The 27,969-nt window shown below is 34.4% G+C and overlaps 2 protein-coding genes across 17 annotated transcripts in view; one reads left to right on the forward strand and one right to left on the reverse strand.

Moving 5' to 3' along the window:
- The window catches only part of otx2a (orthodenticle homeobox 2a), a 238,850-nt gene that overhangs the window by 69,827 nt on the left and 141,054 nt on the right, over window positions 1-27,969 (forward strand). Inside the window, exon 2 of the mRNA XM_087235153.1 lies at window positions 22,339-22,608. The gene's annotated coding sequence lies outside the window, so the exon portion shown is untranslated. The remainder of the gene's footprint in view (window positions 1-22,338; window positions 22,609-27,969) is intronic.
- Window positions 1-27,969, reverse strand: part of fam13a (family with sequence similarity 13 member A) — a 96,748-nt gene that overhangs the window by 68,203 nt on the left and 576 nt on the right. For 8 of the 16 annotated variants that reach the window (XM_087237756.1, XM_087237751.1, XM_087237753.1 and 5 more), the window contains exons 2-6: window positions 22,326-22,512; window positions 18,357-18,566; window positions 12,192-12,369; window positions 4,077-4,224; window positions 3,481-3,567 (exon numbers count right to left, since the gene is read on the reverse strand). In XM_087237756.1, the coding sequence (XP_087093882.1) occupies window positions 3,481-3,567; window positions 4,077-4,224; window positions 12,192-12,369; window positions 18,357-18,566; window positions 22,326-22,512 (810 nt within the window). Of the gene's footprint in view, window positions 1-3,480; window positions 3,568-4,076; window positions 4,225-12,191; window positions 12,370-18,356; window positions 18,567-22,325; window positions 23,304-27,969 lie in introns of those variants that run through there. The other 8 variants (XM_087237755.1, XM_087237748.1, XM_087237750.1 and 5 more) reach the window with 2 other exon arrangements.

Below are 27,969 nucleotides of genomic sequence, written 5' to 3' on the forward strand. Positions count from 1 at the left end.
ACAGGGGCAGAGGATCGGTGATGCCGGCTCAACATTGTGTTGTCTATTGGCCATCGGCAATAGACAACGGCATCGTCTATCGACCTAACCCTATTATCTAGACAGTATTATCAATGTGCAAATTAGCGTGTTGCAAAGATTTCTGAGACACTGAAGACTGACGAAAGTTCAACTTTAGCATCAAATACATATAGTGGGGGAAATAAAGTATTGATCACATCACCATTTTTCTCAGAAAACATATTTATAAAGGTACTGTTGACTTCTCACAAAATATTGGTAACAACCAAAGAAAGCCATATATGCAAAGAGAACAAAACTAATTAGTTTACAAATAAAATTATGCGTAAAAAAATGAAATCACGCAGAGAAAAGTATTAAACACATGAAAAAAGGAAGGTGTAGAAAGGCAGTGAAAGCCCAGACAGCAGCTGAAATCTCTCAGTACTTCATCAGCAACCCTCTGTCCTTCATCAGTGTAAATGGATATTCGCTGCTTCAGTTCAACATCTACATTAGCAGGATGATGAAGATGAAGCCAGGGTGGACATGTCAGAAAGACAGTGATCCAAAACACAGCCAAGGCAACTCTCAAATGCTTTCAGAGAAAGAAAATCAAGCTGTAGAATGGCCCAGCCGATCACCTGACTTGAATCCAATAGAGAATACAAAAGAAAGATCAGATTTGAAAGACGGAACCCACAGAACTAAATGACACTTTTTCAGATTTGTTTTGTTTTATTTTTATGTTTGTATTGTTTGACTTTTTACCTAAATCTGGTTCAATTCCATGTCAACAGCTCCCTTAGAAGTATTATTCCCAGGAAAAAAACATTACTTGTTCAATACTCCTTTCCCCCACTGTACATTTTTAAAATGTGTTCATGTACAACATGTCAAAATCTTGCTGTTTTACTGTTTATTTTGCACCAGAGACTTGTGAATATTAACGTACATGGAAAAACTAAAGCAGAGAAAAACTGCACCTATACACACGTTTTTAATCTACAGAAACAATATTATTGTTATTAAAACGTCACGCCAGACATTTAAGCGCGTCACGGTGCGTGCTGTTTCATAGAGAGAACATACACAAACATGAGACCCAGCCCATCTAGTGTGTCTCCAGCAGACACATACACATGACTTTGAGCACGTATGCATGACCACCGTCATATGCAGCTGACATCATTCAATTAGAAGGGAGAATTCAATTCACACAAAACAGAGCCCTCATTCTTTCATGCGTCTTGCACAAATGCGCATTAATAAAAGGAAACGCTGTGAATATGGGAAAACCTGATTACAGTGTGCACGTTTGTGCAATTTATCAAGAGAGCAAATACGCAGATGACTTTATGTATTTATTGACTTAGTGTTTATCAAGATATGTACTTGGCACGGGCTACTGTAGGTCTATTCTTCATCTTTCACTCAGTGTTGCTCCTCGGCGCATAAGCAAACACATCCTGTAGTCCACAAAAACACCTTTTGTGTTACCCTCAGGGGTGTAACTTTAATACCCATCGGAAAGACAAATACATCACTAGCCAGGCCTTTAACAGGAATTAAGGTCACAAGAATCTGATCCAAAGTCAGCATGATGGGAATTTCAAGAGATTTCGTATCCCGGATGAGCCCCTAACTTTACTGCCCAGCCCCTTCTGTGGTGATCGTCTTAATGCGCTGTTAAAGAGGCAACATGGTGCTATTTATTTTTAAAAAAATTTTGATAAGTGTTTTTATTGACAATATACATAACATTGTGTAGAATGTGAAATTACAAGTAATATCAGGATAACATGGTGCTATTTTAAAGGGCTTTTGTTTTGTAGATGTAGTATTGTATAAAAAACATTGTTTTCCACATATTGTGCATTAGAGAAATAGCTCTATTCCCAGTCTAGCTGAAACTATAGCTCTGCACAATATTGGAAAAACCTGACACTGTACAGGTATACACTCACTGGCCACTTTATTAGGTACACCAGTCCTACTAATTAACTCAAAAATCTAAAAATCAAAAGTCTGCGGATTTCTGCCGAATTATTTTGAGAGTATCATAACTAAAACCTTAATATGTGAAATAAAAAATAGCATCTTTTTAACTCTTATTTAATGTTTAAAATGCAAATCCAGTTAGATTCACATTATTAAGTAAACAAAGCAAGTCTCTCATATAACATAACTACTAAAAGACAGAAAATATTATTGTACAAACTGCATTGTACATATCTCAGATGAACATTTTCATATTAGTCAAGAATATTACTACTTAACTAAATAAATATAGATTTACACACATTTACTCAAGTAAATAAACAGAATCAATGATGGGCTAAAAATCTGCGAAAATCTGTGGAAAATCTGCGGAATTCACGCACAGATTCCAAAATCTAAATGAGCAGGAACCCTACTAATAAAGGCTTTTTTGATAAGATTTCTGATGACACCCTTTATAATGCAATATTTGATTATTTATTAATTAATAATAATTTTTTTGTTATTTTAGGATGACTTCAAATGTTTAAATTCAAAACTTGAAATGTTATGAAACATTAAGTATTAAAGTGCGTCATTATCATGTCTCATACGACTTTTGACACATTTGTATGCACAGTTTTTGCATTCGGATGTTGTTGTTTTTAATTCGATGAATGTGCATTTTCAGATGGAATATGTGTTTTCAGATATTATACACTTAAACAAATCCATTACAAACAGACTTTTTTTTTTACATTATGATGACGTATTTCTAACTGAAACAATATTTGAATGGGGGTGGGGTTTATTTTTGTGCTCCTCCTCTCATCTTTCACTAGCAGTGAACTAATGGCTGGAGGGTGTGACTTAATATATCTCGCCCACTCCATCAAACCAACATCTCATGGCAATACGTAACTTTTTGTTTTAGTAGCTAATTCGTACAATTTAGTACAATTTGTTCATCCCCCAATAACAGTCAGGTTTAGGGGTGGAGTTTGGTGCCACACCTCCTTTTAAAAATCAAACATTTATGTATGACTAAACTTTACGGATTAGCCTCGACAAAACGTAAAATAGTTACGTTTTCTGGTGAGATCCGGCTGGTCAAACTGATGTTCAGATGGATAGATTTTAATTCGATTACCAAAACAAACAGCTTTATTTTAAAGCAGATTAGATCAATTGTTCGCCCTAAGACTAACAATGTGCATTAGCAAACTAAACATTGTATATTTTGATTTGCTGCGCACTCTAAGTAAAGCTAATCCTAATGACTGCATTACTGGCCTTAAGAAAAGCCTTCGTTTGACTCAAGATCTGCATCATTTGGATTAACCTGAAAGCTGAGTCTTGTGATTGTGGCTTTCACCTCAGTGTTATTGGACGGCCGCTGTTTCTGAAGTGCATATGACTGTGGAAACACACCCGCACGCTGTCTGTATACCGTATCGCCTATACAGGTCTGCAAACACACATGCGATCACCCACCCGTACCTTCATCTTCTTGACACGTGGAGTTTGCGTCTGTGGAACCGGAGTGTAAAGTGACGCCTCTGTGCTTTCGGTGTTTGTTTTGGCCTCCTGGGAACATCAGAAAAAACAATGATGGACTGACATGAGGTCACCTGTACTCTCTGACCGCAGCAGTAAAAGCATTAGCGCACATGACCGCATGCCTTTCAGAAGAAGCTTGGCTTTACATGACGAAACTGAAAAAAAGAAAATGCTGTTGATGGTTGCATCATGAGAGAGATAGCTTGATGACGTTTTGGCCTGCCGATGCAAACAGACACAACGCAAGGTCAAGGAGAGACACTGACTATGTAGACTACCGGTCAAAAGGTGTACAACTTCTTGGGTATTCATGTACAGTACTCATTCATTCATTTTCCTTTGGCTCAGTTCCTTTATCTATCAGGGGTTACCACAGTGGAATGAACCTCCAACTATTGCAGCATATGTTTTACACAGGGCTGTGACCCAGTACTGGGAAACATCCATACACACTCTCATACATAAAATAATGATGTTGTTCCAAAAGTGCTCAGCAAATATTGACTTTTGTGTAAACGTGAAACATAAGGACTCACTTTGACCATGATGATGTTTGAAGACTCCTCTTCAGTCTGTTTTTCTTCCAGCTGAGACTCAAAGACGGCGCTGTAGTTCTGAATCAGCTTCGCCATAATGTTATTACAGATATTCTGTTCCCGTATACCATCAAAACCAGATGACACGCTGCAGGAAATAAAAAAAACACAGACACACGTGCTGTAAGACCTACAGTAAATGTGTAATTAACTTCTATCACATTAAGTCATAAAGACATAAAACAACACCTGGTTTTATTTAAGATCTGTTTGTAACACTTCTTTATTAAAAATGCAATCAAATTAAGATTTTAGAAAACATTTATCAAGAATAAAATGAGTTTTGAAAAATCAAGAAAATATTAAATTTAAAACAAAATTTAAATGAAAACGAAAATAAATTAAGAATGACATTTAAAACGTTTAAATGTCAAGAATAAAATAAATCTAGAATAAAAAATGGTAAAAAGATAACATAAAAAAATTATTATTTTAATGATCAAAAATGTACTTAAAAATTATTGTAGAAAAATATCAACCAAAAATAAAATGAAAACTCAGAAGTAACATAAATATTTAATTTAAAATAAATTAATAATAAAATTTAAATAAAAGCAAAAATAAATTCTTAATAAGATTTAAAATGTTTAAATGTCAAGAATAAAAAAATTAGCCAAAAATTTTAAGCAAAATGAAAAAAGATGAAAATAAAAAAACATAAGTAAATTAATAATTAAAAATACAATAACATTTTTGAAAAAATAAACTATTATTAAAATAAATAAAAAGTCAAGAGTAATAAAAATATACACTTTAAAATAAAACAAGTATAACATTTAAATGAAAGCAAGAATAAATTAAGAATGACATTTTTAACAGTTTAAATGTCAAGAATAAAAAATGAATCAAGAATTAAAAGTAAAACGAAAAAAATGAAAATAAAAACATTAAAAATAAATTATTATAAAAATACAATAAGAAAAATACAAAACATGTATAAAAAATAAATCAAGAATAAAATAAAATTTTAAAAAACAAGAGTAATATAAGTATTAAAATAAAACAAAAATTACATTTAAATTAAAACAAGTGAAGCAATTCAATAATAAAACAAAAGAGTGAAAAAAAAAAAAAAAAGGAGTAAAATGAAAAATGTTATTGTTCCCTAAGTGTGTGTGGGCCCACAGTGAGATACTGCCTGACGATAGAGAGTCATAAACATACAGTAAACTCTGCTACCGTATGGGGTCAGTAGGTGCTGAAGCTGACAGCTGTATTTGTAGTTTCATTTTCCCCAATAAAAGGAACATGTTGTACAGGGAGACTTAAGAAATATGTGAACACTTCCAATTCACACTAAGCTGAAGTTACACACACACGTCAAGGTGTCAAACACACATGCTGTAGTGACAGGGATTCCCTGAAACTGACCTCCTGATTTATTAATAGTGCTTGCGTTCAAATTGCATCGGCTGGCTACTTGCTACCTTACAAGTCATACCGGCGAATAGAGTATCACGGTAATGACACATCACGGAAAAATTAATGAATCCGTTTGCATTTCTCAAGCAAAGATACTGCAGATTAAAAGGAATGCAGATTAAATCGGGAAAAAACACTATGAAAATCTCAAAATGAACTTTTTTTAGTTGCACATTATCAGTTTCTGTCTATAAACTTAAATTAAAATGCATATTGTGCACATTTCCTGCAAAAAATAAAATAAAATAAACCTTTTCTCAAAAATTAGTTTGTATTGAGCCATAAATCTGACAAACAAACATTTTATTTTACTTTTTAATTTTTATTATGAAGTGATTAACAGAGATTTCCAAAATCCTCCATGTAAAAACATTTGACTGTAATTATACATATATAAAAATAAATGAAGCATTCATTTTGAACCTGACATCAACCACTGCTCAGATATTTGTGCTAGAAGTGTATGCAAACGAGCGCATATTTTATTTATAGTACCTTATTTACATATTTAAACATCACATTTAAAAAAAACGTAACACTTTACAGGTTTATCTTATGTGCTTAATTCAGTGTCAAATGCTAATAATGTGAGTTTAATTTCCATTTTACATGACATTTATTGCCATATTACTGAAAACAGCAGCAGCAGATAGTTTACCTCAGGTCCTGAAAATAAAATAAACCATTTGAAATTGAACTTTAGAGCTGTGACTCTCTGTGCAATGTATGTACGTTTGTACGTTTAATAATGTACGTTTGATAATGTTGAAGAGGTTTAATATGTATGACTTAGATTGTAATCCTTACCATTTTGTTGGAGTGCAGTGAGTGCACTGTTATGTTTTTCTGAATGCTTGTATTTAAACTTCTGTCATTTTTCGAAAAAATGAAGAAAAAAAAAATTTTTTTTAATCCTTTTTTATTCGTTTGTATTGATCCACAAATCTGACATACACAAACATTTTATTCTACCTTATTATTATTATTATTATTATTATGAAGTGATGAACAAAATCCTCCCTGCAAAAACATTTGACTGTAATTAATTTGTTTTCATATTACAGTTTCATTAAGCAGTCATTTTGAACCTGAAATCATTCAGTATTCAGGTATTTGGGATAAAAGTGTATCCAAATGAGCGCATATTTTATTAATAGTACCTTATTTACATATGTAAACATCACATTTTAGAAAACTGAACACTTTACAAGGTTGTTGATGTTAGTAAACGAACAATACATTTAATTAAAGAAAATTTGCAGTTTAAGTCGAAATTATTAGCCCGCCTGTTTATTTTTTTCCCCAATTTCAGTAACGAAATGAGAGTAAATAATATTTGACTAGATATTTTTCAAGACACTTCTATACAGCTTAAACTGACATTTAAAGGCTTAATTAGGTTAATTAGGTTAACTAGACAGGTTAGAGTAATTAGGCAAGTTGGTGTATAACGTTGGTTTGTTGTTTAGGTTATCGAAAAAATATATAGCCTAAAAGGGCTAATAATTTTGACCTTAAAACTTTTTGTAAAAAATTTAACACCAAATGAACTAAATTTAAATGACCTGTTGAAATATGATATTAATGTTCTTTTTGCTCTATTCATCCGCAATGATTTCTTCGTATCACATTATGTAATATCCAGCATCCTCAAGACGCTGAAAATATGAAAAGGTGTCGACATGAATCTTGAATGCGCATTTGGTTATGTGTGTTTTATGTCTGTTTGCGTTGTAGGGCAGATGGTATCTGGAATTATCTTGGCCTGTTTTTTCTCAGAGCCGTTCAGTTGTGAATAATCAGCCTAAGTGTTTCGGGGGCCTGAAAATAACAACCGAGTAATTTATGAGCGCAGAAAGTATGTGTGATATTTGTGTTCGCTGACATTCCTGATGGACTTTGGCCCCCTCTGTTGGAGTCCAGGAGAGCGAGAACCAAACTAAACCTGCTTAAAACTTGCTTTATTACTCGTATAATGGCAGCTCAAATCTTCTAGAAGATTAAGGAAAAATAAGGAAAAAAAAAGGAAAAATAATCATGCTTTGGTACAGCGACTCTGCCTGAAAAAAAAAAATGAAATTATAAGACAGATGCAAAATTATGACATTTTTTAATGATTGTCACAATATTATAGGCTATATGTGTCTGGCAAATGAGAAACTGATGCTTTGGTACATCAATTTTAACAAAAAAATAATAATTATTATGAGATAAACATGTCAAAATGATGACTTTGGAATTCTTACATCCATTTATGACAATTTATAATCATGTCACAATATTATATGCAAATGTTTCTGACAAATAATAAAAAATCATGCTTTGGTAAACCAATTCTGACTGAAAAAATAAAAGTTAGACGAAAAAACTGGTCACAATTTTGACATAAGTATTCTTAAATCAATCTATGCCATGAATGATCATGTATACTTATGTCACAATAATATGACATTGTCCTATCATTCCAAATGTTAACTATTAATGTCATTATTAAAGGTGCAGTATGTAAGTTTGATACCCAGTGGTTGAATTAGGTATTGCACTCCTTGTTCAAACCACACGCAAGCACAGGTTGCCAGTTTGGTGACACAAACAGGAGTGTGTCTGACTGTCAAGCCTAAAGGCTGATTTGGGGCTTGCTTTAAATCGTGTTCTAAAGCAGCAACGCGCGATAGAAGGAATATTTTACATATTAAAAGGAGTTTTTGTCCTAACCAACACCTGAAATTTTTATTTTAGAAACGGCTTCTATTTCTTGAAGCTGAACAACAGAAAACTGACAATGATCACCTCATGTGCATCTCATGTGCTTTATTCATTGTTAAATGCTAATAATGTGAGTTTGAATGCCATTTCACATGACATTTATTGCCATAATACTGAAAGCAGCAGCAGATGGTTCACCTCAGGTCCTGAAAATAAAATAAACCATTTGAAATTAACCTTTAGAGCTGTGACTCTCTGTGCAAGCCAACACATCAGTGATTCAGCATCCACATTTAATAATGTTAAAGAAGTTTAATATGTTTGACTTTAGATTATAAACCTTTTTTTTGTTGGAGTGCAGTGAGTGCACTATTCTGTGCTTCGAATGGCTGTATATAAACTTCTGTCATGTTTCGTCTGGTGCGAACAGCCAAATTGCTTGTCACCGCAAATCTCGTTACGTATCATGTTGTTGGGACACAGGATTACAGTGTAACCTGCTCACCTAATGTTTATATGATTTGGTAATTAATAACCTCATTTGGAACTCTAAATCGGCATCTCATTTGGGAGTCTGCTACTGTCCACCCGAGATCGGATTTTGGTCACGGACACATACTTTGAGAGCTTTCCTGACTGAATGAATTACACTGTTTTCCACCAAGGCAACCCGGGGTGCTAAAATATAATTGGCTAAACTGGCATTGGGCGGGTTAAATGACCAAAACAATGACCGACGTTCTGGCATGCAACACTTTTTCAAAGCAGAACATCTGACTTCAGCATTGTTTTTCAGATAAACAAGAATGTACACTTAGCACTTTCTTATATATCTGCAAAGTCATAGAAGAGTCAAAAAGAAGAGTCAAAAACATACATACAGCACCTTTAAGAAAAAAAAGCATGCTGTGGTTTAAGATAATGGGCACAATATATCACAACTATGGCATAAATATGCAAGATTTATGCATGTTGTTTTTTTTATGATGCCAAAATAGGTGTATTTGTTCTATATGGTTAATTATAATGAGGTAATGTTTTTTTTTGGTAATGCATAATGTTACAAACAAACAAAACTAACTCAAAACACAAAAATTATAAGAATACAGTCAAATTACATGGCATAAAATAAAACAAATCAAGACTAAATCTAACAAAACAATTTTAGAATTTAAAAAAATCTAGAATGAAATAAATCTAGAATAATATCCAACGAAATATTTAGAGAAAATATATATATTTTACTGTGTAATAAAAATAATTGTAAAAATATAATCTAATAATCTATCATAAATATAATCAAAATATACCAAAACAAGATGTTTGTTTATTTTATTATATTGTATTATAATAATATTATATCATATCATATCATATATCATATCATATATCATATCATATCATATCATATATTATATAATATAATATAATATTATATTATATTATATTATATTATATTATATTATATTATATTATATTATATTATATTATATTATATTATGTAAGGTTTGATTGACAGCAAGTAAGCAGGTTAAACAGTGGAAAACAAAGTCATTGATCAGTGAAACTGTGCTGTGGTGTTGTGTGCTTGGTCAAGGGTCGTGTGAAATGTTTCTGACACACACACGTGCAGATCAATCCACAATTCAGTCAATGACCAGCAGCACCGAGAAAACGACACCCAGAATATATACTGCAACATGCAGCTAATGACGCATGACACACATACTGTAGCTTGGCAATGCATGCACAGACACTTCTAATTATTTAGACGAGTCAATCTGTGCTACAGAAATAAATGCACTGCCATGAACTTTAATGTAATGTTAAGAGGGCACATTAAATATCTTTTCTTTTTTTTTTAAGATGGCAAACTGGTGTTTGCAGAATTTGTGTGTGAAGTTTCAGCTCTATACAGTTGAAGTCAGAATTATTAGCCCTTCTGAATTGTTAGTCCCCCTGTTTATTTCTGTATAACGAAAAAAGATTTTTTTTCGACACATTTCTAAACATTAAAGTTTTAATAACTCATTCATAATAACTGATTTTATCTTTGTCATGATGACAGTAAATAAGATTTGACTAGATATTTTTCAAAATACTAGAGTTCAGCTTAAAGTGACATTTAAAGACTAGGTAAAATAGGCAAGTAAGGGTAATTATGGAACTCAATGCATAATAATGGTTTGTTTTGTTCTGATTATTGAAAAGCAATTGAATAAGGGGACTAATAATATTGCCCCTAATAATAATAAAACTGCCTTTATTCTAGCCGAAATAAACTTTCTCTAAGACTTTCTCCAGAGGAAAAAAATTTGGAAATGCAGTGAAAGATTCCATGATTAATTCCATTCCATGTTTAAATTTTGGACTCTGATTAGTTGCCTGAATCAAATGAGCCCACCCCCATGTCTCTATGACACTGCTATGCAAATAAATACATCTAGGCCTATTATAATGGCAGTCTATGGAATCAATGTGGGGGCGTGGCTTGAGAACTTCATTATCATATTGAGATGCTGATTGGTTGCATGAGTCAAATGAACCAACCCCCATGTCTGAATGACATTGCTGTTTAAACATGCATCTATGCCAATTATAATGGCAGTCTATGGAATCAGTTATTAGGGGTATTTAAATGATCTGGGGCGTGGCTTGAGAGCTTCATTATCATATTGCCAAGCTGATTGGTTGCATGAATCAAATGATCCCACCCCCATTTCTGTATGGCACTGCTATTTAACTTTTTATTGATGCGTGACAGTTATAATGGGAGATAGTGGGATGAATGGATTTCAGTGGGAAATGTTAAGGCTATGTAAAATTTTGGGATGCCCTACCACCCCAGGGGTACAACTTTTACCTCTGTTTGGGGTGTGCTCACCTCTCCACATGTCTTAAATCCCATATTTCTATGAAATTCACACTTGCCGCTATAATGTGTTAAAGTTGAGCTCAATGTTAAGTCAGTAGGATTTTGGGATGGGGGTGGGGTGGGGGGGTTACAGGGCCAAAAACCCCGGACCCCTTATTTAAGACATAGCACATCATTCCTGATAAATCCGCATGATTTGACCCCACTTTTAAGGGTCTGGGACATAAACTGTGGGAGAAGTTACGTGCTGAAATTATGAATAATACAAATTATAGAAAATAACAATAGTGGATTTGCCTAAAGGCAAACTCCACTAATAATGCATGTCATTTACATGTCATTTCATCTTATTTGTCAACATTTTAGCATTTTGTAGACCACATTTCATCTCTTTTGTTATTTCTTCAACAATCTTGCATTATAAATTTAACACTAGTCATCATCACCTGACCAACATTTATGTTGTGTCTTGTCTCGTTTTCATGAAATGAAAAACATGCGTTAATGACAATTTAAATAATAATTTTTATTGACAAAAGCAATACTATTTGTTGGCGTTTGTGAGTATTGTTTGAATCAGCCTTTAAATGCTATTCTGATACTCTAGAAACAACAAAACAAGCTAACCTTACACATCTTAATTGTAAAAAATGACTAGTAGTGATGGAATAAAGTCATAAATATTCAAACAGTAGTCAGACAGAGATAAGGAAAAAAGGTTACAACTTCTAAACTGAAGCCAGGACTTTCTGAAAACTTAGTGAATATGTTTATGTAGTTATGTAGTAGATATCGACTAGCATGCTACTGCTAATTTATTTATAAGGATAGTTAAATGTTTATCATTTCTGAGATTCACCACGTCAGCAGCCATCAGCCTGTCATACTGAGCAGAGCAAAGGCGTCCTGCCACAAGATGGCAACAGAGACCACATAATAAGTCCTTAGATGCTACTTAGCATGCTGCTGCTGTCTTCAATGTTTTTTTATAAAGAACTGACACTGAATATCAGATTGTGTTGTTTGTTAGTTTGTTGAATTGCTTGACTTACTGAAAGACGTTTGGTCCAAACACTGTGGCCAGGTTGCTGGCGGTCATACGGTTGTGTTCGTGTTCTTGCTCCACCTGCGACAGGAAGTAGCACAAGTACTGCAGGAGACTGTAGTGGAGATCTGGTAGTTGGCGGAGGAGCTCACGCAGGTCATGGCAGAAATCAGCCTCGCTGGACTCTGACAAATACAAAATAAAAGCGTTTTATAGAGTTAAAGGTCTTAATAGTATTGAAAATATAAAAGAAATGTTCAAAAAAGAGCTAAGGAGAAACCAAAGATAAAATTATTACAATAATATAATATTCCAGTTCCTGTGATACATTGTAGTAATAAAATGTAAGTTTTTATGTAAATTAATGCTGGGCAAAGATTAATTGTGATTATTCACATCTAAAATAAAAGTTTGTGTTGACAATATATCTGTCATTCAGATGCCCTTACAGCCGCAACCCATCTCTGGGAAACATCCACACATACACACACACACACTCATACACTACGGCTAATTTAGCCTACCCAATTCACCTGTACCGCATGTCTTTGGACTGTGGGGGAAACCGGAGCACCCGAAGGAAACCCACGCGAACGCAGGGAGAACATGCAAACTCCACACAGAAATGCCAACTGAGCCGAGGATCGAACCAGCGACCTTCTTGCTGTGAGGCGAACCCACTGCGCCACGTTTCCCAAGTATTGGGAAATCTCTGTAGACCGATGACATTTCATGCTGTTCAGCCTTATAACCTTAAAATGTGAGCAAAATCACCTGTGTGTCATCACTTTAGACATTACACTAGAGAATCATTCAAATACTAGCTCTGAAGTGACAATGGTGAATTAGCAACAGTTTCTGCTGTTCTGACATCAGCTGCCGATGTGAACGAATGGCAGAAGAAAGTAGTTCTTTGTAAAAAAAAGGGGGGGGGGGGGGTTCTCTGCGTTCTTTTTTATATACACTTATGCCATCGAACTGTTGTATAAACACTATCACACTTGCAGCATTGCAATATGGCTGTATATCAGCACTGGTGGGACACTAAGGCACGTAGCCTTAAAATAACTGTTAAATATTCATTTTTATTTTGGCTATTTATCACCTATGAATGCCTTATGTCATGTTGATATTTGTCAGTCTATAACGATAAATACATTGCAGTAATAATGTAATTATTAATCATTAATATCCACACAAATAAATGCATTATTTGATATACTATGTGTGTTGTATAATATATCTGTTTTGTAATATAATTTGTACTATGGCTGGTGCTCACAGAACAATAGCAGCTGCTGAGGAAAAGTGGCGACAGGGATTATTTGTGTGGTGTGGATGTGGAAGTGAATAAAGCTGACTCAGAACTACTCTGTAAGAACTAGGGGAAGGGTGACGGCTAAAACGGTGTGTGTATGTGTGGCAGGAAGAGAAAAGACAGCATCATGCTTAAAAGTAAAATCTGACTGCTTCATAGACTCTAATGGAATGAGAAGGAAAGCTAAGCCAGATTTCACTGCCAATAATCTGATATTTGATCAACACAACCTGAATCAGATCAAATCTAAAATTCCATCTTGTCTGCAATGGTCACACTTGTTTGCGTCAGAAAATATTTTAAATGACTGTGCAGTATCTGGATAAAAAACTCCCAATACAAAAATGTGTGTCTGCTTTAATCCTCATTTTCTGGCATTTGGGATGGACCATCTGTGCAGGATATATAGTGTCTCACACATGCCACAAAGAGAGGGAAATTGAGACACCACATATATTCTGATGTTAACATGACCAAGACAATACTCTGATTAATAATCTACCATGTATACATACTTTGATTACCCTAATCTTTCTAAACATAAGTAAACACAAGTCAAATTTGGATGTGTAATTTCTTAAGGATCTCTTATTTAGGAAGTCTTACTATGGATCTGATGTGTTTATTGATGCATCGCCAACACCAAGATAACATTAATCAAAGCAAAGTCACATTATAATGGATCCACTGGATCTGAGCCAGTAAAATAATGCTCCATCTAGTATTTTACACCGTTCAGAAGCCAACATCCAGCCTCTTCAGTCAGTGTGAAAAGACATTTGTTCTGAGGTAGTCTGCATTAAACTGGACAACAGGAGAAGCTCTGCTCAATCACTGACTCATATCATAACCTTCACCTAAATCATCTCAGTTGATCAACAGATTAGCAGCTACTAAACCAATGACCTGATTTGCTGTTGTGAAATAAATAGATTGTAATGTTAATATTAAATGTTAATAATAATAATAAAATTAAATGTATTGAATGATGTATTTTAAAAAATCGAATTAGTATCTAGGGTTGTGCTGAAAGACGATGTCATTGTCCATCGCCGATGGCCAATAGACAACACGATGCTGAGCCGGCATCTCCGATCTTCCGCCCCGGCCCCGTCGCAAACCTGCTTGCAAAAAATACACACTCATACAAAAAAATACACATACTAAAAATAACCCCCCCCCCCCCCCCCCCCAAACTCGGTTTTCACAAGATGATGCCATTGTCTATCACCATTGTCCATTGCAATTGTTTCACATTAGACATTGAACGATGCCAAATTGGTCTACATCGCCCAACCATATTAAAGTCCATCCAATAAGCCTAGCTTGTAGTGGACATGGTGTACAATGAAAAATATAAGACTAAAAAACTGTATTTCAGTGTTATGTATTTTCTCGCACAAGTACAGTAGTTCCATGTGAAGCTTGAATTTTGTTCATAAAATGTTTGGAGTTACTTTTGCAATGCTAACTAATGACAAAATATCAACCCAGACTCATTCTGAAAATGTACCCATATATACATTTCTGGAGAGCGGCAGTATGTTTTTTTTTTTTTTTTTTCGCAAATCCACCAGAGGCCACTGTGTATGCTATTTGAGATCTCAAATTAGTCTCGCGAGTGCCATTCATGCCTGCTGTTCTCGCGTAAATCCACAAGAGGCCGTTGTCGACTGACTGACTGACTGACCGACCGACTGACTGACTGAGCAATTGACTGACCAACCCTCTTTCTTCTGTGCAAAGCACAGATTGTACCCCCAGCCCACTTCCCTAAACCCAATCGACAGTTTTAAAAAGCAATCCAGAAAAAGAAAAGCCCTAACCTGATTTTTACCACGTTTCCAGATTTTACCACATTCTCACCCTGTTATTTAATTTTTATTATTATTTTTTTTTTTGGCTTCTGTTTTTGTTATACCTGCTTTCTGGAACCGTTTTTCGCCGGACTCAAACCCCATCATCGTGGTCAACTCTTCTCTACTTCTCACGTCTGCTGATGTACATGACAAGCTACTGGACAAACTGGTAACAGCTGGGAAGCCATCGATATGGAGATAAGCAGTCAGCTTGTAAGGGTGCCCCATACCGCCCCATAGCATTTGTTTTTAAGACCAAATGCAGCCATATGTACTTCTGGCTACATGATTTGTGATCTCAGGAAATGTAAATAGGGCTATGTTTTCAGAATGAGCCTATAGCCCCTTTCACACATACAGCAATTTTCCGGAAAGGTTGTATGTGTGAACAGGTCCTTTTTGAAAATACCGGTAAATTCGTTCTGGCTATTTTCCGGAAAGAGAAGTTGTAACATTACCGGCAATTTGCCGGAATGCTGCGCTGTGTGAATGCAGAAGGAAGATTCCCGTAATAAGCGCGTGCACGTCTAGAACGTGCTGACGTGAGACGTCTGCTTTAGCTAATCACAACAGTCAGACGCATTTACCTCCGCGCGGATTGTGAGGGTTTCTGAGGTTTTAGCTGCTAGAAGTTAGTCAGATCACGTTTATATGTTCTTCTTAATGCCAACTGTGTAAATAATCATCGATGAGATGCTTATGATAAGCCGTTGTTTGTTTACCTTCAAGCTTTGCGTGTGCCTGTGAAACAGCCTGTGAGTGCCTGCACACGCACATATTCACAATATTGATCATCCACAGATTTGTAATTTAGTAAAATGTTTACAAACACAAGCACAGCCGTTTAAAGCTCATTTGTGGTTAATGATGTCAGAATTTACCGGTATTTTGGAATGGATGTGTGAATGCTCTTTTCCGGAAAATTTCCGTAACGTCCTCGCCTGTGTGAACATCGCTTTTTTGAATATACCGGTAAAGTCGTTCCGGAAATTTTCCAGAAATTTACCGGTATCACTGTGTGAAAGGGGCTTATGTTGCAACATATGGTACAGCCAGTAGTAAACATACACCCTGTCAAAATGACCAGGAAGAGAAATCATCATTTGCAAATAAAGTCGTTTTTGGTGCACCAAAGTCTTGTTGGAGCTGCGTATGACTGCACTTAAATCACTGAAGACACATGGAATGTTTTGACAATATTTTTGGTTCCCTTTTCTGGACTTTAAACATCTCGGGACTACTGCTGTCTGTGGAGGATCAGAGAGCTCTCTAATTTCATCCAAATTATCTTCAGTTATGTTCATCATAGTATGTTCCTGCACAACAGGAGAATCTTGAAAGCGTTTATAGGAATGCATTATTAATGCAATCCTACCAGACACGGATGAAGCAACTTATGAAGTGTGGATGAAGCGTTAAGCATGAGTGATTTACATGTTAAGTCAATGCAAAGATATCCTGCGACGCTACATCTTAAGTCGATGCATGTTAGGTCATTTACATGTTAAGTCAATGCAAAGACATCCTGCAACGCTATTATTTTGGCCATTTGGTGCACTTAACGCACCAAAAATGTAAATAATATACTTGTCTTTACCTAAACAATTAAGTAAAGTTGACTGAAAATAACTTAAAATTTAACATTTTGGTCCTATCACTTCAAAATATGAGGTAATTTAACTTGTGTACCATGAAATTCATAAACGTAAGATTTCAAGTGTCACGATTACCAGCGATCGGATTCCATAAGATCGCTGGTTCTCACTCAGCATAGCCTTGGACTACAATTCCGCCATTGTTGGACTACATATTCATACATGCACTCCATATTCATACATGCCTCCTCATCTAGACTTGATTACTCGCACCACCTGAGGATTGTCAGAGGCTGATTGCACACACTACTTAAGCCACACACTCACCTATTCAGTTTGCCGAGTCTTGTTTACTGTCAGTAGCACTACAACGCGTTTCCCAGTCTTGTTATCCTGTGTACCGACCTTAGCCTTGTTAGCATCCTTGTCTTTGCCTGCCGCCTGCCTTTGACCTTTCGCCTGTTACTGATTACGATTCTGGACTGCCTTCACATACCCGTTGGTACCTGTATTGACCATTGCTTGCCTGATGACGAATAAACCTGCATTGTGGATCTTACCTCAGTTGTATGTGTCACTCCCCGTGGTTAAATCAAGTCTAGTGAGCTCAAAATCATGATTAATTCTTTGAAAACAATAGGTCATTATCTCAAATGTAGTCTTGACTGTGAAATTCCAACCAAACTTGGTACTAAGTTTGGTGAACTGAAAAATTTAAGCATAGTCTACAAAACCGGCAAGTTAAATAAACTTAAATATGCAAGTTTTGGGAGACTCCATGACTCAATTTAATTGAGGCAACGAGTTTACTCAATTAATGTAGTTCAGTCAACTTATTAGGGTTTTCAGTGTGTGATTTGACATTTAACGCTTGCCACGTTTCCTATGAGAAATGGGTTTAGTGGACTGTATTATATGGGGTCCTAGAAACTGCAACTTTCTTCTCCTTCCCATATTTTAGGTGCTCTATAGCTCCCTCTAGAGTCTGCTTTTGTATTTTAAAACATTGTAATAAGGGCGGCACAGTGGCTCAGTGGTTAGCACTGTTGCCTCATAGCAAAAAGGTTACTGGTTTGATTCCCGGCTGGGCCAGTTGGCATCTCTGTTTGAAGCTTGCATTTTCTGCCCGTGTTTCTTCCTGGGTTTCCTCTGAGTGCTCCGGTTTCTCTCACAGTCCAAAGACATGCCCTATAGGTGAATTGAATGAACTAAATTGGCCGTAGCGCATAAGTATGTGTGTGAATGAGTGTGTATGGGTGTGTCGGCTGGAAGAGCATCTGCTGTGTAAAACATATCCCAGAATAGTTTATCGATTCATTCCGCTGTGGGGATCCCTGATAAATAAGGTACTAAGCCAAAGGAAAATGATTGAAAATTGTAATAAGCTGAAGGGGACTTACCCTGGTAGAGCTGAATGAGAGGTTTGTGGATGGACTGATGGATAAGGCCTTCAGGAAGATCCCTGAAGAACTGCTTCAGTAAACTGGCTACTGCAAACGTGTCCACTTCCTGATCCAGATCCACTGCTTCTCCACCATCAAACCTCTGCCGCAGGCTCTCCACTGTCCGCACACTGCCGTTCACTCTGAACAGACCCTCCTGACGAAGACCTGACAGACAGACAGAAAGAGAGATGCAAAGCGCTTAGTTAAAACTGACAGCTGGTTGGTTTTAACAGGTAATGCTCATTGCTCACACAGATATTTGAGCCCATCATTCATTCATTCATTTGCTATATTTGGGCTTAGTCTCTATTTCAGAGGTCACCACAGCGGAATGAACCGCCAACTATTCCAGTATATGTTTTATGCAGTGGATGCCTTTCCAGCCACAACCCAGTACTGGGAAATTGAGCCCATTATTCAACTATATATTTACTTCTGTTAATGTGTGCAAATATATATATTTATTCAGTGTTTATGTTTATTACAGTAATGTTTTTAAGTAATATACAAATGTTTGGATGGTTTATGTACACTACAGTTTGTAAAGCATCTGCTAAATGCATAAATGTAAAATGTAAAGTAATATTTTCTGTCTATTTAATTCAAGTTTATTTGTATACAGCACTTTTCACAAAAAAATATTGTTTCAAAGCAGCTTTACACACATTATTGCATTACGATGAAATTCAGAAAAGATTATTAGTTACTATAACTTTAATAACTAATTAACTAGTAACTAATAGCTTTTCAGAGTTAAAGTCATACGCGTATATATAGACATTAACTTTTAGTGTATATTATATGAGAGACTTCCTTTGTTTATCAAACAAGTGGTTCTACTTTGTATTGTAAACCTTACATAAACGTTATTTTCTCTTTAGTTCTTGTCTTAAGTTTTTAGTTGCTGTACTCCTAAAAACATTCCACATGAATCTGCAGATTTTGTCCAGTAATTCTGCGTAAGATTGGCTAAAAAAAAGTCTGCAGATTCTGTCTGGCCCTGGTAATGAGCTCAGTTTTAAAGGGACAGTTCACTCAAAGATGAACATTTGCTTTGTTTTCACCTCTCAACACAAGTGGTTCTAAACTTAACACAGCTCTAACACAAAACAAGATATTTGGTAAAATGTTTGGAAAAATCTGCCATTTACGTCCATAGAAGAAACTAAAAATACCATTGACTTCAGCTGTTTTGTTTTTTCAGCATTTTTCAGTATATCTTCATTTGTGTTTAACAGAAAAAAAATCTGTCCCATTAACATAGAACTAATGTAAATATATATGGCAAAATATTAGATCAATTGAATAAAAACATACAGTATAATCAAAGTAACACTTCAAATGTCGAAGCACTGTGACAGCCAGTTTTTCTCAAAGAGCAGGGATTGGATGTTCTGAAAGCTCACAGCGCCACCCAGTGAAAAATAAGCTGAACTGCAGCTTTTGGTCCAGAATGTTTACATAGAGTCTATTGGATACTACATGTTAACTACAGATATAAGTCAAGGGTTTTTATTAAGTAAGTTTCGTTGGATTATATATTTTATTGATTCTAAAAGCTCTTTTTAATTAAATTTAAAAGTTATGTTATTTTTTATTGGGCGAAAAGAAACAATATTTATATTTATTTGACAATCAACAGTATGTCCAGTACATTTTAGCAAAGTAAGTTGATTTGGTCAATGAGTACAACTCTATGTAAAATGTAAAAAGTATCTGGTAAAATGAGTTTAAAACCACTATTTAAAGTATGGACACAATTCTAACACTAAAACTCTATTCATAGCTGAAATTTGAATTGTACAATTGAAGTCTAATAATAAATTAAGTTGGATTCTAAAGTGTAGATGCTTTTTTTATGTTGTTTGTTAAAGTATGCATATTAGTCTGTCAAAATTAAAAATTTTAATCTTGCTAGTTTTGTTAACTGGGAAATTTGTATTACTAATTACTACTTTGTAACAGATAAGGTAGATTTTAATAGTATTTTTTATAAATATTTATATTTATTATATATTATATTATTAAAATATTATATTTATTAATTGTGTTTTTATATAATAGCATCATATAAAACCACAAACATATTTTCATAATTGACTATGGATTGGTGAACAATTTAGTAGTTTTACAAAGAAATGAATGCGCTTTTCCAAAAGATTTTGCACATAGCTAACTTTTGGTCATACCAAACAAGTTCTGCTTTTTTTTTTTATTATGGCCGACATCGATCCAGAAGCCAATTACCTAATGCTAACAGTCACAGCTTGCTCTTTATTGTCTGAAGGCTTTGAGCCGTTCACTAACACTGTAAAAGCTGTGACTTTATCCTCCTAGCCAACATGTACAATTAGCAGATCGAAAAGTGGACCGGTTGCCAGTTCACATTGACTACAGCCAAGAAACAGTGCACTGAGTGCACAAAATAAAACAAGAACACAAAAGAAAATCTGATTACATTTTAAAAAGGAAAAATAATTATTTAAAAATGTCTACAACTTTTATAGTAAATAAATAGAATAGTAACATTTCTAGCATTATAAATGCACTGCATTTATATTAAAAAGTATAAAAAATTATTTTAAAATAATTCATAAATAAAAAGTATTATGAAAGTATTATAAAATAAAAAGTATTATTCAAATTAAAAAGTATTATAAAATTATTGCAATTAATTAATGTCTTTCGAATGAGACGTTAAACCGAGGTCCCGACTCTCTGTGGTTGTTAAAAATACCAGGATGTCCTTCGAAAAAGAGTAGGGGTTTAATCCCGGGGTCCTGGCCAAATCTGCCCCCTGGCCTCGGTCCATCATGGCCTCCTAACCATCCCCATATCATAATTGTCTCCTCTTGGTGTGTGGTGTGTGGTCTGGTTGCGTCATCCAGGTGGATACTGTACACTGGTGTAAAGCGTTTTGAGTGCCCAGAAAAGCATTATATAAATGTGAGGAAATGTTGTTATTATTATTATTATTATTATTATTATTATTATTATTATTTTTATTATTAAGTGTAACTCATATGTTATCAATCTAATATATCTATATATTATACATCTATAAATATATAATATAAATGTAATTTATAAACATATACCGGCCATTTAATTAGGTACACCTGTCCAACTGCTCGTTAACGCAAATTTTAATCAGCCAATCACATGACGCCAATTCTGTGCATGTTGATATGGTTAAGACGATTTGCTGCAGTTAAAACTAAGCATCAGAATGGGGAAGAAAGGTGATTCAAGTGATTTTGTACGTGGCATGGTTGTTGCGCTGGTCTGAGTATTTCAGAAACTGCTGATTTGCTGGGATTTTCATGCACAACCATAGAGTTCACAGAGAATGGTCTGACAAAGAGAAAATATCCAGTGAGCGGCAGTTCTGTGGGCACAAATGCCTTTTTGATGGCAGAGGTCAGAGGAGAATGGCCAGACTGGTTCCAGCTGATAGAAAGGCAACAGTAACTTAAATAACCACTCATTACAACCGAGGTCTGCAGAAGAGCATCTCTGAACACAAAACACGCCAACCTTGAGGCAGATAACATATTTATATTATAAAACTTAAAGGGAGAAAGAACAAAATGTTTCTGTATATGTTGCTACAGTTTGACTTTGCAGCACCTCCAATCACATACAACAAATCCCAAAAAGTCTCTCTGATGGCAGAAATATCTGAATCAGCAGTAACCAGGACATGATGTGCGCTGCGTTCCGTCACTGCATGCATTATAACACCTCACCAACGGATTCCTCAGGTTACTCTCAATACTTTATCACTGTTCCCAGATCAAATTTCCTCAACCGCAATGAGGTCAAACATTAGATATGACGCTCTTTCCGCTTTTCAACATTAACGTTAATCTGCTTTGATGTAATCAACTTTATAAAAGCGCTGTAGAAATAAAGTTGACTTGCCTTGTTTCTGTAGATGCTCCACCAAACGCCGCACCACCGCAGGCACCTCGTCCTCCAGCAGTCCCAGATCTCGAAGCTCCAGCAGGGACACGGTGAACATCTTCCTCCTCTGCGGATGGGCTCTGATCGTGGGCATCTGCACCATCCACTTCATGTCCTCCTTGATCTGGACCGCGGCCTTGTTGTGCTTAGAAAAGCAGAAGAATGAGGAGCAGTCCACCACATCCACCGTTCTCACCGGCTGCATCTCTAACAGCCCATAAATCACACTCTCAAACCGCAGGTACAGGTGGATCTGTCACTCTCTATGTGTGTGTGTGTGTGTGTGTGTGTGTGTGTGTGTGTACACGTCACAAGGGGTTACCATGCACCTGTAACCAGGTTAGGGAAAACACACCTACATAGTGCACACAAACACACACACACACACACACAGCTGACTGTATATCAGGTCATATAGTAGAGGAAAGCTATAAAATGTTCTGCATTCAGGAAATTAGACTCATGATGAGCAAATGTTTACTTAATGGAAATGTTTTCTTTGAAGAGAAACTGAACGGGGTCATTAATGGTTTCAGTGTAAGCATATATGTGATAAGTAAATGTGTTCTTTATAAAAATAAATGTAAAAGATATATTTAAATACATTTTATTTAAATAAATCAACATTAAGTAGTGTGTTCATAATAGTAATCCTCTGAAAATGTCTTCTAAATTGTCACTATTAATTAACCCTTAATTAGCAAAGTGATTCTACCATTTTTATGAAGTGGGTACATTACTTAGGCTTCCATTAATTTTATACTGTTTAACCCTATATTGTATTGCCCTCACCCTTAACTTAACCATTACAGGAGTCAGTGTACTGCTTTACTTTCTGAAAAAACTCATCCTGTGTGATTTATAATCTTTTTGATAAATGAGGACGTCAACAATGTCCTCATATTTTACCTCTTTTTTGTAATACCTGTGTCATACCCATGTCATTATACAGATTTGTGTCCTGATATGTCATAAAAACATGTACACACATACTGTATTTATGTATAGATATATATGTATATATATATATATATATATATATATATATATATATATATATATATGTATATGTATATATATATATATGTATGTATGTATGTATGTATATATATATATATATATATATATATATATATATATATATATATATATATATATATATATATGTGTGTGTGTGTGTGTGTGTGTGTGTGTGTATGTACTACTTATGTATATGTACTTATGTATTTAATAAAACAACTGAAACATACTGTATTTACAGGCTTAATATTGGTGCTACATTTAATTTAATTTGAAAATAAGTGTTTTCGATTTTAATATACTTGCCTAATATACTTGAACTTTTTCATTTACTACTTACTATACTTACTAATATGCTTACTTTTCTGATATAATTAGTAACATAATTTATAACTGTGATGTAAAGCTGAATGTTTAGCATCATTACTCCACTCTCCAGTGTCGCATGATCTTAATTCACTGCTCATTTCTTTATTATTATCATCAGCGTTAACAACTGTTGCTTTTTTATTGCGGTTAATCGACTTTACTGTAATTTTTAATCAAATTATTATTTTCTTTCAATAACAATGAGCTCTGAGTTTTGAACAGCAGTGTGCTCTTCATATTGAGTCTAATATGGAAGCTTTATATCTCAATACGCTTGATGAAGCCTCTCGTGTTTAGTTTTTGAAGTTGACATTAAGAACATAAGCTGGTCTGAGCTCCTCGTGAGACCCACAGAAACAGATGTCCATGAAATCACACACACTCACAAACACTTCATGTGTGTCAGCATACAGTCATGCTATTCAGCCAATCACAATAATAAAACACTTACTCTGTGCTGTTGATTTTCATTGCAGGTTTAAAATAAGGACTAAATCTTTATTACTTAATGACCTCCCCTACGCACACACACACACTTTAATTCTTGTGGGATGTCAATTAAAATTCAAACCCACCCCCACAGTCTGAAATAACACCTCAGTTTAAGCTCCTCATATCAAACTCTGAGGAGTTTAGTTAGGCTAGCTCAAATTCTTGCTGATTGCACCCATGTTTAAAAGCCTGTGCTCTTTTTTTTTTTTTTTAAAGAAATGAAGATTATTATTATTGATTATTATTATTGATTAAGAATGCAAAAATGACTCTAAGTTGAGTATTTTATACTGTTAGCATTACTTTTGAATAGTAATAATGTTAGCACTATATCATGTCAGTTTGTTTTACTATTTAATAAAATAAGCTTAATTTTCAACAGGATTAAAAAAGGGAATTGCAGCTTTTAAATCTCTTAATTCTGATTTATTTATTGCACTTGGAAGTATTTTATAGTAGACTTCTTGTATCTTCAGCAAATTGTTTGTTTATATATCATTGCAATTTCAAGTCTTTCACTTGCGATTGTAAGTTAACATCTTGTTAGCAAACTGTGAAGAAAAAGTCAGGATTGGAGTTGGATGGTGGAACTGTTACTAGTTTGTTAATCATCATTTCCCCTCGCTCTCTCTCTAAATTGTATACTTTTAATCTTTGTGTTCATCAAAAAACGGTATTTATTCAAAAACCAATTCTAATGGACTGTGAGATGAATGAATTGAATTTTTGAAATATTTTTCTGATATTAAACTATATTAAGAATTCAAAACTGATTGTTTTCTAGGTTATGTAAAGCTCTTATATAAACATTTAAATGTTAACCTCAAACATACTTAACACATACTGAACATAAATATTAATCAGAAAATATCAATCAGTTTTATTCAGTATCAATCAGCATTTTTTATGGCTGTCAAATAATTCATCAAATTAATTGCATCCAAAATAAAAGTTTGTATTTGCATAATGCATGTATGCTTAATAAATATTGTGTGTATTGTGTGTATTGTGTGTGTGTGTGCTTATATAAGGTGATGCGGTGGCGCAGTGGGTAGCACATTCACCTCACAGCAAGAAGGTCGCTGGTAATTTAGGGTTATTATACAAGTTATTGTATAATGATGGTTTGTTTTGTAGACTATCAAAAATAAATAGCATAAAGGGACTAATAATTTTGAGCCTAAAATATATTTAAGATAATTAAAACCTGCTTTTGTTCTAGCCGAAATAAAACAAATAAGACTTTCTCCAGAATAAAAAATATTATCAAACATACTGTGAAAATTCCTTGCTCTGTTAAACATCATTTGGAAAATATTTTTAGAAGAAAAGAAATTCAATAGGGGGCTAATAATTCTGACTTAAATGGTATGTTTTGAGAAAAGCTGTCATAAAAACAAAAGAACTGATTAATATTTTAAATTGCGATAATATTTCAATATATTACTTTACTAGTAGCACACAAGACTTTTTCAGATACAGTCTATAGTTAAGCTAATGCTCGCATTCAAATAACGTGTTGCAAATGGCAAGATGGGGCATTGTGTTACTAGACAGTGCCCAATTTCACAATCTCTGCTGGCTCTGAAGCAAGTCTCAGCCTGTTCATTCATTTCTCACAGGCTTGTGTGCACATGTGCTGTGTGTGGTCCTGACAGCAACCGCTCATAGCGACAGCTGCACAGCACAATACAGCACAGATTAGCAACACAGACTAAAAAACTTTGTGCCATGATGACAGTACATAATATTTTACTAGATATTTTCAAGATACTAGTGTTCAGCTTAAAGTGACATTAACTAGGTTAAAAAGGTAAGTTAGCGTAATTAGGCTAGTTGTATAATGATGGTTTGTTGTGTAGGCAAACAATAAAATATAGCTTAAGGGGGCTTAAAATATTGATATTAAAATGGGTTTTAAAAAATTAAAAAGTGATTTTATTCTAGTCAAAATAAAACAAATAAGACTTTCTCCAGAAGAAATAATATTATAGGAAATACTGTGAAAAATTATTCGCTCTGTTAAATGTCATTTGGGAAATATTTGAAGAAGAAAAGAAATTACAGGAGCGAATCATTTTGGCTTCAATTGTATATGACCCCAAACCCCAAAAACTTTACCAGTCTTCACTTGCACATGTATTTTTGTGGGAACAGCCAACAATTGGTCAAATTGGGTTTTTTTTATGCCAGAAATCATTTAAATATTATGTAAAGATTGTTTCGTGAAGACATTTTGTACATTTCCTACCATTAGTATATTAAAACTCAATTTCTGATTTGTAAAATGCGCTGCTAAGGATGTAACTTGAACAACTTTAAAGAATATTGTCCTCAATGTTTATTTCTTTTTAACTCTCAGATTTCAGATTTTCAAATAGTTGTATCTCAGACAATTATTGTCCTGTCATTACAAATAATACACCAATGGAAATGTTTCTGAAAATTGACACTGGGTTGTCTGGTTTTGTGCTCCACACTGTAAAAACAATTGTACTGCTTTACATTTTTGAGTTGAATCAAATGAACTCTTCTAGTCATCTCAACTTTCATCAATCAAACTGACTAAAAATATAAAGTTAATCTTTGTATAACTTAAAGAAATTAGCTGAAACCTGTTAAGCTTATCCAATTAAGCTAAAGCAACATAAAAATATCTGTTGTCTTGACTTTTTGTCTTTTCATTTTTACAGCGCACCATAGTAAATATTTTATAAGTCAGTATGGGACATAAAGAAATTAAGGGTGTTTTAAATTTGACCCTGAACTTAAGTTAAATAAGTCTTAAGTTGCACAGGTATTTTTGTGAGAACAGCCAGAAATGGGTCAAATTGTTTTTTTTTTTCTTTTTATGCCAGAAATCATTTAAATATAATGTAAAAATTGTGTTTTGTAAAGACATTTAGTACTTTTCCTACTATAAGTACAGTTGAAGTCAGAATTATTAGCCCCCCTGAATTATCAGCTTCCTCGTTTACTTTTTTCCCCAATTTCTGTTTAACGGAGAGAAGATTTTAGCACATTTCTAATCATAATTGTTTTAATAACTCATTTCCAGTAACTGATTTATTTTATCGGATGGGAGGGGACATGTCACCCCCGTCCACCCCGGGATTTACTCCCGTACTGCAGTCTTACATTTTTTGAGTTGAATCAAATGAACTTTTCTAGTCATCTTAACTTACATCAATCAAACTTTTTGTCATTACATTTTTACAGCGTACCATTGTGAATATTTTATGGGTCAGTATGGGACATAAGGAAATGAAAAGGGTTTTAAATTTAACCCTAAACTTAAGTTAAATTAAGTCTTCAGTTGCACAAAAATGGGTCAAATTGGTCTTTTGTGCCAGAACTCATTTAAATATTATGTAAAGATTGTGTTTCGAGAAGACGTTTTGTACATTTCCTACTATAAGCATATCAAAACTCAGATTTCTGATTAGTACTGCCCTGCTAAGTAACTTGAACATCTTTAAAGGAGATTTTCCTCAATATTTAGAGGACATTCAGATGTATTTATTTTTAACCCTCAGATTCAAGATTTTCAAATAGCTGTATGTCAGACTATTATTATCCTGTCATTACAAATAATACCCCAATGGAAACGTTTCTGAAAATTGACACTTGGTTGCCTGGTTTTGTGCTCCACATAAGTTAAAGCAACATAAAAATATTTGTTGTCTTGACTTTTTGTCATTAGATTTTTTTAAAGCGCAGG

The sequence above is a fragment of the Danio rerio genome, chromosome 1 (assembly GCF_052040795.2).
Source record: "Danio rerio strain M-AB ecotype USA chromosome 1, GRCz13ab, whole genome shotgun sequence".
Taxonomy (NCBI): Eukaryota; Metazoa; Chordata; class Actinopteri; order Cypriniformes; family Danionidae; genus Danio; species Danio rerio.